The sequence below is a fragment of the Nanorana parkeri genome, unplaced genomic scaffold (assembly GCF_000935625.1).
Source record: "Nanorana parkeri isolate BGI_ZX_2015 unplaced genomic scaffold, ASM93562v1 scaffold270, whole genome shotgun sequence".
NCBI classification, from domain to species: domain Eukaryota; kingdom Metazoa; phylum Chordata; class Amphibia; order Anura; family Dicroglossidae; genus Nanorana; species Nanorana parkeri.
Window position 1 is genome coordinate 1,405,792 of NW_017306538.1, and position 16,018 is coordinate 1,421,809.

General features: G+C 39.7%; 1 protein-coding gene across 1 annotated transcript in view; it reads right to left on the minus strand.

Annotated features, from left to right (window-relative positions):
* The window catches only part of NUP210 (nucleoporin 210), a 74,292-nt gene that overhangs the window by 17,187 nt on the left and 41,087 nt on the right, over positions 1–16,018 (minus strand). Inside the window, exons 26-33 of the mRNA XM_018557173.1 lie at positions 15,938–16,018; positions 13,315–13,446; positions 11,196–11,354; positions 9,735–9,826; positions 5,202–5,376; positions 3,344–3,516; positions 2,761–2,981; positions 656–792 (exon numbers count right to left, since the gene is read on the minus strand). Of these exons, the coding sequence (XP_018412675.1) occupies positions 656–792; positions 2,761–2,981; positions 3,344–3,516; positions 5,202–5,376; positions 9,735–9,826; positions 11,196–11,354; positions 13,315–13,446; positions 15,938–16,018 (1,170 nt within the window). The remainder of the gene's footprint in view (positions 1–655; positions 793–2,760; positions 2,982–3,343; positions 3,517–5,201; positions 5,377–9,734; positions 9,827–11,195; positions 11,355–13,314; positions 13,447–15,937) is intronic.

Below are 16,018 nucleotides of genomic sequence, written 5' to 3' on the forward strand. Positions count from 1 at the left end.
AGAAAGCCAAAAGTGCTAAGCATTCTGGATCAGAGATTGATGTCAGCATAAACTACAAGAGCCTATATAATGTGATTATTAGATTTTTTTAAACAAAAAGAAAACTTGCAACTAATAATGTCCTGGATCTGACCAGAAACACAATGGTAGTCATATTCCTAGTGAACTGCTATTCAAGCTAATAGCAGGCAAGACACTAACTAAATAGGACAGACTGAGGAATTGGGCTCATGTCAGACTAGTGATCCTGTCCCTTCTGCTGGAGAGTTGCTGTCAGCATTGCTAAATAGAACACTCAACTGCTTGTACAATATGCTTTCCTGAAGGCCAAAAAGTTGCAGAATCTCTCTCTCCAGCAAGGGAGCACTGGCAAAAAACTATCTTACTGACTCAGTTGTTTCTTTGGTCTCCTAAGTTGCTGCTAGCTACAGGATTGCTTATCCGACATGAGCTTAAAGTTCTAAAGATAATAACAATGATCATTTATTTACCCTTGTCCAATTTATACCCTGCCTGTCTGTCTGTGCAATCATGTTTCGTTTTATACTGTGGTCTTACAACAGGTCTATTGTTAATTGTGGCCTAGCCACCATTTATATAGTGTAGAGATATATCCTTTATATTTACTTTATGGATTAATAGTAAAACTTGTTACCTCACGGTAAGACTTAAGGAACCCAGGAATTTCATAATAAACCGTCACAAAACCAGAATCTCTTGCTAAAGCAGCACCTGTCCTGGGATCAATCTGAAGAGTGGAACTAGAGGAAGAACTCCATGTTCCAGCCACACCTGTCAAGAAATAATACATGCAACTTACTACTGTCACTATGAATAGAAGGTATATTTATATTGTAAATGCAAAAATCATATGTGGCCTTCCTTTCCTTCTTCTGGTGTGATTTGGTGCCATTTATGGGCAGGCTTTTTTCGCTGACCATATAAAAAATGTTTTTAGAGCTACCTAGGAAAAGGTTGGTTAAAGTGCACTTTGCAGTAATATACAATCTGGCCCCCTCCCCCTGCTGAAATAGCTATATATTAGAAGGGCAAAATTGTACCTGTAAGGAAAAAAGTGAATACAAATACCTTACTCCCGCCTTCTGCATTGCAGGGCTTTACATCCCAATGCTTCTGGTGAGGTTCCTGGGGAACAATGAGCACCCTAAATCTAGTGAGAAGACAGTCCCAGTCCAGCTCAGTGCAAGAGCATCTTATTGAGAGATTTGGGATCTCTCCCAGGATTTTGATGTCACCCTTGCCTAGGCACCACAGACGAAAGACGGGGGTAAGGCAAGTAAAATATTTTTACTTTCTTTTTACAAGTAAATTTTTGTCCTTCTAGTATATAGTGATTTCCAGAAGGGGAGAGGGCCCAGATCAAATAATATCAATTTAATAAGGTTTAGGGCTACAGGTTGGGGAGTTACATTAAAAGGTTATGTCATAGACAGCAAGTCAAGAATGAGAATTAGCAATAGTCTCCACTGTTATGATAGGTTTGCACAATGTGTCCTGTAATTCATTTCCATTCTTTCCTCGTCAGACCAGTTTAGCATAGGCTTAATGTGCAGCTGTCCTCTCTCATGCTAGAGATACGTTCTGAAGAGACTTTCTCTGGGCTGCTTTAAGAGGGTAAAGCTGGGTATACATGGAGCGAATTTTGGCCAGTTCTTAATGAATATCCTTTAATTATAAGAAGAAAAAAAAGGAGCCGGGCAGAAAATTGTTGGCTTAGGCTGGGTTCCCACCTGGGCGGATTGAATATGTGCGTTTTCCGCGCGTTTTTTTTACCGCCATTTGCGGTTAAAAAAACGCGCGGCAAACGCGCGTTTCCGAGGGATACTTGGCTGTATCCCAATGGAAACACCCGACCAAAACGCCCCAAAGAAGTACATGTACTTCTTTGGGCGTAGGGCGGTTTCCCGCGCGTTCGTACTCGCGGAAAACCGCACAGATGGGAACCATACACATTGAAAATAATGGCATTTTCCTGCTTGAGCGGTTTTCCGCGAGTACGAAAGCGCGGAAAACCGCCTAGGTGGGAACCCAGCCTTAATAGCGCCTGCATCAAGTGAGTTGTAGGCACTGCTTAGGTATTTTAACAGCTGGTGGGGCCAACTGTCAAAATACAATAGTTGCAGCGGGAAATTCCACTAGCCTCATTCTTATTGTGAATAGAGGAACCAATTTTATATCTTTAGTTCAGCCTGATAGATTTTTTTTTTTGTTCAGCTAACACTGTAAGAGTCAAGAGTGTAATGTTTTCATCTGTCATGGGACAGAACCTTTAGCTTCTTTCATACAATTCTAGCAGAATATTTATTATAGAACAGATTTAAAATTTACATGTATTTTATAAGCACTGACACAATGCAAGGTGGACAGTCAGCTCAACTCTGAAAGGACATTAAAAAAAAGAGGAAGGGGATGTCAGACAATAGCAATTCCAGAGCAATATTACCACATTTTTAAAACAATTGTTAAATTGGTCATTTTAATGGCAAAAGCTTATTCAGTGAGGTGAATGCAAAGACTGATCGATAATCATGTATATGTAACGCAAATGGACATCCAATAGCAAGGAAACAGAAACACCCCTATGCCCTGGAAAGGTTTTTGAGATCTTTAGTCTTTAAGGTCCATAAACAGGGAATATATATTAGTTAGTGGACCAGAGGTTCAAAGGTAAGCATCAATGTTCTTTATCACTTCACAAGTACACACATACTCTAAGATGAGATGCCTTCAATATCTTACCTTTCTGAGTGGCTACTGTGCTTGTGAAACAAATGACGTCACCAACCACAACTTCTTCCTTCATACTAGGGTAAATGCTGTGCTGGACAGGTAGGGGGACGTAGTCCGAGATTCCTGGGTTCTCAGTATCCCACACACTCAATATAGTGTATCCAACATTGACCGTGCGCATGACAAAACTGTCGTTTTTGGGTCCCTTACCAATTTGTACAAAATCCTCTCTAAAATTAAAAGGAAAAAGAGTATATAATTCACACACAACATATTAAATAACGCTGTAAATATAGGATGTCCTTAGGTGCTGCAACACTGCCATCATGTGGTTTTAAGAATTTTATGCAGCCCACAAAAAAGTAATCTTTGCAATGGCTTAATATACGATAGAACACACGTGGAATATTATGAGATTTCTGTAGGTAGTAATAGGGAACAGTTACATGGTGGGAAGTGAATGTTCTCTTAAACCACATGGGAACAACCAAAACATAAAATAATTGTATTTGGTTTGGACTGAAGACTACCTAACAAAAGCATATCAAACTTTTCTTCCCAAGTTACTGATGTTCAGGAAAAAAGCACGTACCTGTTAACTGCAAACTTGAGAACAGAATTCTGAGCATGAAAAACGTCCCCAGTGTTGTCATGGAAACGGGTTGTGAAATGCAAAATTATTCCCAATGGAATTGCAGATAAGTGATTGCTTTCTACTTGAAGGACAGGACTAGTTACAATGCGCATGTATGAAATTGGAGATACCTGTAAAAACAAGAGAGATCAGAATATCAAAGCCTGAACAATCTATGAAACCTGCAGCATCAATTACTTTTCTGTCCCTGTGGTTGATGTATCTTTATTTTTGTAGATGGTGTATACACTGAACACTGTGCAAAGACACCAAAATGAGTGACACCTAGGAGAAAGTATTACCTGTTACCAACATGGTTCTCAAAATGTTGAAGTGTTCCTGACAATATCCTTCCTAGCCTAATATCCTAAAATGTAATAACCGAAGATTAATCTAACCCAACCCTTAAACAAATCCCTGACAATAAATGATTATCGGCCAGGTTTGGCAAGTAGTAGTTCAATAAATACGATCAATGTTAAACAAGGGACTCTCTCTGCAACATTTTTATGGGAAGTATACACAAAACTGGTACTTTAGCTGTGGGTAAACCCCAATTTGTTAACTTTGGTAGTGATATCTTGTTGATGGAGCCCTCAAGATATAGGAAGCCAGTGTGCCAGTCATCCGTCATCTAATGGGAAAGGGAAGTGATCTCTAGGCAGCAGAAAGTGGAGAGTGAGGAGTAGTAGTCTGACACGCTGTAACAGGAGGCTGAGCAAGCAGAGCTCAGCCTCCTGTGACAGCACTGCAAGCTGTCTCCGCCCCCCCCGATCGGTGACAGGAGGGTGACTGAGCGTTGCGGGGAGGAGAGAAGTCGGCCGCTCACGGCGCTGGGCCGCCTGTGACAGTTTCTCTCCTCCCCGCTGGAACACAGAGCAGCGCCTAAAGTGCAATTTTCGGTTGAAATGTTTTGGAGGCTGATATATTGGTGCATGCTTACCTCAGATGACATCAGCACCTCTCTACCTGCCCACAGAGGCTGACTGACAACATACCACTTTGTGTCATGCTTACTGTTTGGCAGAGGAAATCTCATCATGTAACTAAATCCTATGTTCCCGGTTTGTGTTTCTGCAGAAACCCCACAACCCGGGCTTCAACGCATGAAATAGGAAGCAGAACTTTTAAAAGATGATTTTATAGTTGTCAGAATTTATTTTTTATAAAAGTGACTGTTTTTAATGCACAAACCAGGTGTTCTGCCACTGTCGTGTGCACTCTAGTGCCTTGACATGTCTGTAATAAATGGATTTAACAAAATCATTTACAAACATATATAAAAGGCTATCCAAAACAGAGATTTCTCTTCAGGTAATTTGTTTCTACAAAACCACTCATCTTGACAAAACCAACCTGTTTGTCTGGGAGAGCCTAAGCCCTGGAACACAGCACGGACACTGAATGGCTGGACTCTTTGAAACAGATTTACAGTGCTATGAGCTTTTAATGAACTCACAGTGCGGATTCTACTGCAGCTCTATTGTGCCTTGGTAAATCAATCAAAACTAAAGCTGGGCTGTAAAGAATGGTCTCAGCACTGGCTTTTACAACAAGCCTGGAAACGAAGAACGTTTCTGACTATAACTTATGTCACTGTTACACACTGCAGCAACCGTGCCCTTGTCTGGCTGAACTTCTAGCTCTGGATGTCTACATCACAGCTGATTTATTTTCCAACATAAAAGAGCTAGATTTTGATTCCCATTACAAAATTTTAAGGATTGCAAGACTCTAGATTAAAGCAAATAATACAGGCAAGTAAAACATTCTGTTAATTTACAGGACTCCTTAACAAAACATATCTATACATTACCTTAACAGAAACAATAATGGTTTGGTTGATTCCAAAAGGCTCCTGAGAGATGACTTCCATGGTTGAAATACCAGTAAAAGATCCTGATGTCAGCAAACCATTATCATCAACCTGTACAACAGACGGCTTATTTGGACCATTCAGTATCCTATAGCTAACAGTCGCTGCTCGGTCTCTGTAACCAAAAAGATATTATTTTGTAAAAAACAAACATGCTACTAACCAATTCAACATACATGGAAAATAAATCTGTACTGGATTCTGTAAAACAGGATTTTTTCTTGCAGTACATTTAGGATTACATATTTTCTTGCAGTACATTTAGGATTACAGTGTGACATACTTCAGGTACATTGTGTTATGCTGCTGCCTGCAGGAGATTAGACACTAGTAAAAAAAGCTGTACCACAGCCCAATATAACCACTTCCACACCCACCATGCTCCAGTTTTGTAGCAAGCAATACTAATAATAGGTCAAAAGAAAAGAGGGGAGGGACCTGTGTCCATTATTATACTCCAAGAAAAAGATGTTCCTGTTAAAAATACTGTGTTCTTAATGGTACATTAAGGCATACAGGACAAAACAGTTCCGATGCGTTGAGACATCCAAAAAGAAGTCTAACCAAGGGGTGGGCAACAAAACGCTAATAGGCCCACCAGTAATACTGGGTTAACAAAATGATTGGCTCAACAGAGCTTAAAGAGCCACCTGAGGAAACCATACAACTGAAGCTCGCATCAGATGAGGATTGACCATCCACCTGGTAAAATTTTATAAATGTGCACAGAAGACCAGGTGCCAGCCTTACAAATCTGAGAATCAGATGACTTATGCTGAAACACCCATGAAACACTAACTGATCTAGTGGGGTGTGCCTTGACATTGAAGGGTAGAACCTTGTCCTTAAGGCTATAGACTTGAAAGATAAACTGGCTTATCCAGCTGGGGAAGGAACAAGAGGTAGGCTGTCGTCTGTGGGGTTCCTCGGGAATTATGATAAAGAGTCAGCCTGTCAAAAGAAGCTGTAGCTAAGAAACAATACAAAACACAAACAATCTCCAGCACACCTGCCAGATGGCCTGCAACAAAACAAATTACCCTGTCTAACAGTATGCGTTAAAAGCAGAGGTTTTAGTTGCACAAACCGTTGGCCAAAAATATGTGAAAGCCAAACCGCCCCGTCAAGGCACCGCTGTAAAGTGTGGTCCCAACTCTATGTATACGAGTCTCCAAGTGGGAACATATTGATGCAGTCGATAAATTTCTAGTTTGTAGCTAAGAAACAGACTTGGACACTTAGCACATCCAGATTCCAAATACCACATTCCGAGGAAGGTAATCTCCTAAGAATGTTTTGGATTAAGACAGCAGGATGTGTACAACTGACAGAGGCAAGATGGATGTGAAGGCAGAATTTGCGCGTCGTCTCTTTGAGCTGTAATACATCTGGCTCCTCCATGATGGTTGATATAAGCTACTGCCATGGCATTGGTCGAGAGACTGAGATTTCTTGTCCCATCCAGGCAGAATGTTAAGTTGCAATGGTAAAAATGGGCATATGAAACTGCTTTGAAAGAGGCCACCATTAAGCCCAGAACCTTCATGCAAAAGCTGAGAATTTGCTGGCTCTTAGACTAAAGAGCCCAAGCTCTAGGAAAGAAAAGTCTGTAGTGTTTCCTGTGGAAAACTGAAACCTTTACATTTTTGGGACAATGGCTATGATCCCTTGATTGAGGAGCTGCACCAGAGCAGAATGCAGGTCCCCAATCTTTTTGGGAAGCTGGCAGGTTTGACAACATGAAGCAGGGAAGAGACTGAAATTCCAGCTTGTAGCCTCTGGATATCAAGTTATAGATGCAAACATCTGAAATGTTCTAGGACCAGATGAATATCACCACACTCTGACAAGTGGCAGAGCCCTCTTATTGTAAGGAGGACTTGTTTGTGTATTTGAAGATCCAATACATAAGGTGGAACGGAGTTCCAGGCTTGACTTGGAAAACTGGGAAAAACATAAGGAACTTTTCAGATGTAGAGGGTTTCCCAGATACAGGTCTTTACTTCTTTTGCCGGGCCTTGATAACGTTGTTCAGGGATTCACCAAAGAGGCATTCCCCATCGAAGGGCATATATGCAGGAGGCATTTCTTGCACGGATGCTCAACAGAACTTTAAAAGTCAAAGGGTTCTCCGCATTACCAACAAAGACGACCCATTCTGGAGTTCCTTCACCAGAGCCCAGTGCCAGCAGGACACATTACTAGCTGGCCCCAGTTATGCTTCACAGTGGGATCCTTTCTTGGAAGTGCCAAGAATCCGCTGATCCAAAAAACTGAAAAGAAAAAAGAGTTTGCTTCTCTCAAAGGAATAAAGACATCTGTTCTCATAGGATACCAGGAAAAAACTGGAGCATAATGGGACTGGAAGGGTTTATACCATCTCTCTAACAGCTATGTTTGTGTGTCCAATCTCCTAAAGGTAGCAGCATAACCCAATCTACCTAAATTACTTCACCCTGTATCGCTTAATGTGCCATTAAGAAAAGATACATTTGAAAGCTGGAAAAAGATCCCTGCTCACTCTCTACCATGGTCAACTACATTTTGTCCACTTTCAAGAGACTTCAATAGGTGTGGCAAGATGGAGATGAATATTATTTTGGGCCGGGCAAATCCTGATCTCCAAATGACCATAGTAACTAGAAATAGTTCCCTCTGATAAACAGGGTGTGCTGTGTAGCTGGTCCAGGCCAGTGTGTAATATTACCTCAAAACCATACTGTAGCTGGTTTACATGATGTAGAATGCCAGGAAAGCCAGTACCCACTTCATAGCAGTATACGTTAGTTGACCTTTCAACAATTAAATCAGCACGGGGGAACACCACAAGTAACATAATAAGGCCTAGTGGTAACCATGCATTACTTTTCTTCTTATGATGATCATTAAAGCCAGGTATTATAACTGTTGTGGAGGACAGGTGGAGATAGATGCTTCTACAACTTAGCTAATGACTTAAAGTCAAGGCCTGAACCGCAAGTTTGTAAGTTGGGGTCAGATTCTGGGTCTGAAAACAAGTGATAGACTAAGGCACCAGCTAATTGGGAGTTTATAGCAGAAGATTGGTGTAAGTGGGGCATGGATTAAAATACTGCACATTACACTGATCACCCACTACGTTATTCTTACTGAAGTTTTTCTTTCAACCCCTTCATGACTGAGCTAGTTTTTAGTTTCTGTTCCTAAATGACTGACACACTTTTTACATTTTTGCTGTGTGATTCTTCCACAGCAGCAAGTTTTGATTATTATTATTATTTTTAGAATTTTTTTAATAATAATTATAGTATACAAATATATTTATATATAAACGTTTTATTTTCCTAATTTTTTGTACAACTTTTTTTTTTTTTTTTACACTTTGTAAAAAAAATAAGTGTAAAAAAAAAAAATTTTTTTTTTTTGTCAGTTTATATCAAGCAATCACTATGACTGCTTAATAAATTAACTTTTTAAAATTTTTAGTTATTATCAGGCTGCTCCAAGCTTAGGAACAGCTAATAATAACTTTAGAGACTGATCCTGACAGCATGTCAGAATCAGATCTCACTAAAGGTCTTTGATCGTTCCTAGACGATCAAAACTGATACATTTCACTCAAGAGATACAAATGTATCTAGTGGTTGAAATGTATCATTTAACATCGGGCCAGGCTCTCCAGCTGTCAAAACGAATAGCAGAGAGGTGAGTCACTGCTACCTCTCTGCTATCTTCAGCTGTCAGATACGGGATCGCTATTTAGCGAACCCGTATCTGAATGTAAAGGCTTCATTCTTTCATTAATGAAAGAAAGAAGCTTTTAAAAAAGCTTAACTATTTCATTAATGAATGTCTCAATAGTGAGGCATTAATGACTGGAACTGCTGAGAATCAGCAGTTACCAGCATTACAGAGGCTAATATAACTCGGCACGTACAGTGTACGTGCCCAGTCATATAGCCACTTTGTGACGGGACGTACACTGTACGTCTCCCGTCACGAAGGGGTTAAATTAATTTGATTATTTTTGAAGGGGCAAGCTAGTTGTTGTCATGCTTGCCATTCATTTACTATTTAATAAGTCACTAAAGTGAAACTAATATATGCATACCAGGTGACCTAACAATTAACTAGTTGAGTGCTTGTTCTTATTCATGACTGAGTAGTAAAGCAGCAACGTTGGCTCAATTATTTCTCTCTTGATAAGCTCTCTCTTATAAAATAATAAATACGCAAGGGTATGCGCACTCCATACAGGCATCCAGATATATTTTCCTTCTTGAAGGCATTAATGTAGTAGTAAACTCTCAAACGTTTGTCAATAATGAATCCAAATCAAAGAAATATACATTGCCCAGCAACATAGGGCAGAGCCTAATAAGTTATATTGCGCTAAAAGTGATGTTAGACTTCAAAACATGACAGCATGCAACCATGATTCCTAATAAAAACAAAAGAAAAATTACTAAACTGCAGGAATAAGAATTAAGTTACCTATTAGTCTGCAGCCTCAGTTTAGAGTTAGGAGACATCAATATCTGCTCAGCCTCCACATTTGGGCTTATTAAATGTAATCGTTCAAATACCTGAAATATATCATTGCATTAGAAAATACATGAATACAAATTTCAGTAATTTTATTCAGTATTAAAAATATGGCTATATATAAAGAGCTAAAAGTCATTGAACAATGAAAAACAAAGTATGTAATTCTAGTCACATAGCTCCATGCCATGTATATCAGCACATGGGTACATAGGAATAGAGTAACATCTAGCCTGCAAATTACAATTATTCAACAAAAATGACAGCAATGAGCCAAGCAGAATAACTCACAGAAATCAAAATTTAGCAAACGCTGAAATAATTGGCTTGATGAGGGGATACTGCAGACTAAAGGGGCACTTTACAGACTAAGGGGCACATTTGTAAATGGCGCATTCACTTTAATTTTGCATTTGGCAAACATGCTGTAAAGTATCAAAAAAAAAATTGAAGTACAGACGTACTTTCTGAAATACAGAAAGCATTGCGTGTTCGGTTAATGTGCATCTGTGTGTTTATATGGAGAACTTTTCACCCACTGCATTAGTTTACAATATCCTACCACATCTGCCAACTTTTGGAAATGGCGAAGAGGGATATATAGTGCCAAATTCCTTTACACACAGATACCAATCCCACACTTGAGTTCAGATAGAACAGCTCTTCAACCCTTCAAATGTGTTACATGCATGCAATGTTTGGTAAGCCATGGGTTAAATGAAATACGGAAACCAGTTGAATTGCAATTCAGGCAAATTCATATGCTCCTGAAAAATCAAGTTCTAGGGTTGCTACATGGGAAAAAGATTTTGACCACCAGTATTTTTAAAGAGATTTCTTTCCGGCTGTGAATGCCCTGTTATTATAGTTAAGCTCTTGTTAATAATCATGATACTCTCTGTTAAAGAGACTAAACTAAACTAACTAAACTCTTACTGAACTTTCCCCCATTACTGACTTTTCATGCCTTGTCCTGCACTGTCTCTCAGTGTGGAACCAGCCATATTGGTAGAGTCAGGGCTTTTCCTCCTCATGTCACAGATTTCAGCAAGGAGAACCGTGAAAAGTATAACATTGCAGAACAATGACATCCCCAAATCTCAGTTCAGATCTCCAGATACTAGCAGTCAGAAGCAGCAGTACATTTTGTCTCACAGTGCACATATACAGCTACAAGACTGTAGGCACAGGAAGTACTTTTTTTTTTTTTCAGGAGTAACTGAAGACAAAAAGGTAGATTTATCAGGGTACTGCTGAGGCAGATTTAACATGTCTAGATGTTCGCTATCATCATTTTTATGCAAATAGCAAATTAGCAAACCACCTTAAAAGACAAACATTTAATATGGAGCCAATGTAAGGGCGTACAATAAGAACAAATCTAACTAAAGGTTGATAGTAAAACAATACCTGAATCTGAATCTCATCCGAGAGTTCATGTGCCTGGCCATAGAACTGCTTTGCCAGTGGATCAGTGACTTGAACATTTACTTTGAGTCCAGTTTTTCCTTTCATTTTGGCATAAACATTCATGGCAAAGTTGTACTGTCCAGGAAGCTCAACAGACACCTGTTACAAGAGAGATTCACTAAGTGAGATATTTAGAGCTGTTTTAATGTTAATTACATAGCAGATAAAAATGGCCTTTTAACACAGACAAAATACAAATACATTTGAGCAATGCAAATTCATATAAAATTAAGGCTCTAAGCAAAAAAACAAAAACAAACTTTCATTTAAATATATTCCCCAATAACCAGATGGGATAAAAAAAATCCACTTTGTGCGCATGTCTCTGCAGACCCAGAAACTATCTTGTAAAAGGAGCAGTGACCTCATTACTGTCTGGCACACAGGGTGTACAGACAGCAGAGCTGTGGGTGGGACAGAATGTTTGTTGGAATGTACATACCTTATGAAAATAAATCTGCTAAATATTTCAAATTTCTGACTACTAAATCGATTATTGTAGCAAATTTTTTTAAAAACACAAAATCAGAGCCTGTTAATGCAAACTGCAATGGAATGTAAATATGTGGCATTACACTTTCCTGCTCTGCATTAGAAACATACTTTACATCATTTAGGACCTATGTCAATGGACTTTGTTCGCTTTGCTTTGAAAGTCTATGGGAATGCAGAACCTGCTTGAAGAAGGAGGTTATTTGCACCTGTCAATGAGTCCTAAATGATCTTAGAAGTGTCTCAGACTGATACCATCAACACAAACCCAAATCAACAAAGGCCCTTATAGGAGGTAACATTTATATAAAAGTTTAAAACTTTGAATACATTTTCCTTTACCCTTCAAGAACAAAAAAAAAAAATACAATGGGGGGGATTTATTAAAACTGCATCAGACAGAATCTGGAACAGTTGCCCATGGCATCCAATCAGCTTTTCTCTTCAGTTTGCTCAGTTAGTTAAAGTGATATTAAAGTCAAAAGGGTTTCAAGCTAATTCAAATGCTGATAAATGCTGCTCCTTGATGTTTAAGTTTGTTTCTGGTAGAATTAGTTGGTGTCCTGGCTTCCTGTTTTAGAGGGACTCCTTTCTCAAGCAGGGTGCTGTGTAGTCACACACCCCTGTGTGTGCTAGAAAGCTGTGCGTTGTCTCCACAAACACACAGTAAATCAAGCTACTTCCCTTCCCCTGGCCCCCTCTCCTCCCTTCTCCATGCTAGAAGATGAAAAGTTGCTGGTGTCTGCTCTCTCCTTTGTGATCTAATACTGGACAGAAAGTTCAGGGAACCCGAGCTGAGACTTTGAAACAGCCGTTCGTAAACATGATGATTGTAAGCGTTTGGGCAAAAATGTAAAGCAAAGCTTTGCTGGGCAATGTATATTTGTTTGATCTGGATTCATTATAAAAAAAAAAAGTATTGAGGAGTTTGATACTAATTATAGTGGCAACCAAATGTAAAAAAATAATAATCTGTAGATCCAAATATCTAAGTCAAAAATTGTAAGCAAATTCTTCTGTAAAAGTTGAGCATGGCCTTCAACCCCCCTCAATATTGGTCCTTTAATGTGATGTGCAGCCATGCTTATTAACAGGGGGGCTCAGGAAGTAGATGGGCCATGCTTAGCACTTGTAGAGAAAAGAGAGACATTTTTATAAATCTAACTGCCTCTATCTCAGGATCTACTGATCATTTTCCTGCACAGTTTTCACTAATGATAATCTCTGCTCAGACATTTTTGTATGTTTAATCCATTTTATGCATATACTAATGACTAGTGTCTTCTCTAAATACCTCAAATTTTGATTTGTTTGCAGAGTTACAGTTGCAGAAACACAAAAATAAATCAGATTGGAAGCTTTTATTGAACAGGCTTTAGGCTGGGTTCACACCTGGGCGTATTTATTTTGCTAGTTTTTTTTCCGCGTTTAGCACGTTTTTCCATTCAGTGAAACGCGCGGTATGATTGAGCAAGCTATGGACGGGAGAGTGGAAGTCTGCCTACAACACACAAAATATGTTTAATAACGCAATTCTTTATTTAGCAGAACCGTAGTAGAACCTCACCTCGTTATGTCGGCTTTTCACCTCTATGATATCCCGCTTTACTACAGACCAGTGGAAAACAAGCCCAGGAACAGCATTACCAAATGAGAAAGGTGTCTGGTTGCTAGATATTCCCATTACATAAACAGGCATCTGTTGGGAAATAACATATTAATGTGAACGCTCATTATGATTGTATAAAAGCTCTTGTAAGCCTCATAATGAGCACAAGCACACAACACTAAATAATAAATACATACACCTATATAAATAAGCCCGTTCAGTAAACATAGCAGGAAACTAGACAGCGTGTACTAAATCTTAGTGAAACAAAATATTTAGGGAAATCAGGCAAACAATGTTTACAAACCCATGATTGCTTAATGTTTTATTCCTAAAAAGTCACATGCTACTTTCATATTCACTTAAAAGGAGAACTATGGGGTTAAGGCTTTTCCCCATAGTTCTCCTTAGGGTAACGGGTGGACACAAACTAGCGTCCCTCCGTCACCCTAAGCTCAGTATACCGCAAGCTAGTGCTCGCAGTATACTGAGACACCGCAGCTGAAGCAGATCCCGACAATTATGTCTGGATCCGCCCAGCTGCGTGACAGACAGCTGGCTCTGCCTATCTAGAGGCAGAGCCAGCTGTAGCCGCCCCCTCCCCCGTCCGTTCCGCCAGTCAGCGCTGGCGGATCGGAGGGGGGAATCCAGCCCCTCCCCTGTCACGGCAGAGAGCTGTGACAGGATCAGGAGGTGAGTGAATGCCGGTATGTGTTCGCTCACCTCCCGATCTACTGAGCCGAACTGTGACAGTCTCATTGTCACAGGTCGGCTAGAACTATGAGGTGAGTGAAAAGCACTCATCTCATAGTTCTCCTTTAATACAGGGAAAGTAAAACATACACAAATCCTACCCTGCAAAGTAAGAGGAGTTTTTGTCAAACACAATGGTCAATAACGTCATTCAATTTTGATTGAATGGTCTTTTAACATATTGCATTGTGATTCTGCAAAGCCTTAAACTACTTCTCCGATTACTTATTATTTTGCACATTTAACGTGAATCTATTCCACTTTTATTTTTTTAAGTGAAAGTCCTAAAAGCCTAAGAGCACCACCAAATACCTGCGGTTACCTTTTTTAGTTTAGTTTATGGTTATCAGAACAGGAATAGATGGAAAATCTTCCAGTGGGGACACTAGTCCTGGTGACACAGCAGCATTTCACTCTCTTTCAAGAGATTTCCTCTGATGTTTTGGCTATCGGACAGGAAAGGAAATCTACCTAATGGGACACAGATGGCAAAGAAAAAGCTAATAGGGGTTACAATCCTCCCTTACTCTATCCAAAACTTTAACCACCTGCTGTCCGGCCATTGTAATTGAACAGCGACCTCTTAAGATGCGGGTGGGCGTTTTTAAACGACCCTTTACGTCTGCCACTGTTTACATACAGGCGTTTGGGCGCCTGTAGAGAAACCTAAATCGCTTGTAATATGTGTGCAGGCACCCCCTCCGTCGCAGTCGCCGCTGGCGATCCCGAGCTCCGCTGTGAGCCCGGGACCAGCACAGCAGCTCTGTGACCAGAGATCAAAAGGAGATCAGTACACGATCTCTGTTCGATCTCCTCCTCTTCGTTGTCAAAATGCAGGAAGTGATGTATATTACATAACTTCTGCATTCCTCTGTCACTCTCCGGTACAGAAGGCGGAGAGTAGCTGATGAAGCAGATCTCTGCTTCATCAGCTTCTCTGTGGATCCCTAGGTGACATTAGGGGGTCTTGAAGACCCCTGATGTCTCCATAAAGAGGACCTATCAATGCAAATTGATAAAGTTCCCACTGTCTCTGTTCTGCCTTTTTTTTCCTTTTGCTGCTTTATTGTATCTTTCTAATTGCAGCTACTTCGAGGATCTTTTGCTATTCTTTGTTCTCACAACACTTGAAACCCCACTGATGGAATGTGCTTTCGACCTAGGGTCGCATGAAGCATATTGTATGTTACAATGCTGTTCATAATACCTTTTGCTATGAAGACTGCTTTGTCTTATGTTTATGTGCTTTATACGAATGCAATTTTATATTTTATGCTGCCTGTAAATTGGTGGAACGTTAAATAAAGAATTGGAAAACAAAAAAACACAAAAGACTTGTTAGCATTTCAGATGTACGCATAGTACCTTTACCAATAAAGCTTGGATAAAAGAAAGGAAGAACAAAAAAAAGTTGTGTAGCAATTTATCTTCAAAAACTGCAAGCAAAAACAGATTAAATGGAGAACTGCTGTTCACAGAGAAATTCCTTGTTTCTCTTTTCTAGGGAAATAGCAGAGCTGGGCAAGAGAAACAATTCTGCTCAACTTACATTGGCTCCATTTCTGTAGGTCAGCCACATGTGTGCCCACTAAATCAAACAGTGGACAACGGGATAAAACACAATGTGTACCCACAAAGACCAATCACACTCTATCTTGTATATCCGTGTTCTTTGGCTAATATGCTAAGTTGTTTGTCACTGTCACTTCTCCATAACATGCCAGTGAAAATCTCATTATATAAAAAAGACTTGGTAGCATTTTAGAAACATCCTTTTTTAACGCTGAAAGTAAAAAAAAGAAACAGATGTCACACACACGTTACTCACCTGTGTGCCACCTTTCATTCTGGTGATGGGTGCATGAATCCGAATAGCTTTCAGCTGTATTACTTCAACCTCTACTTTATC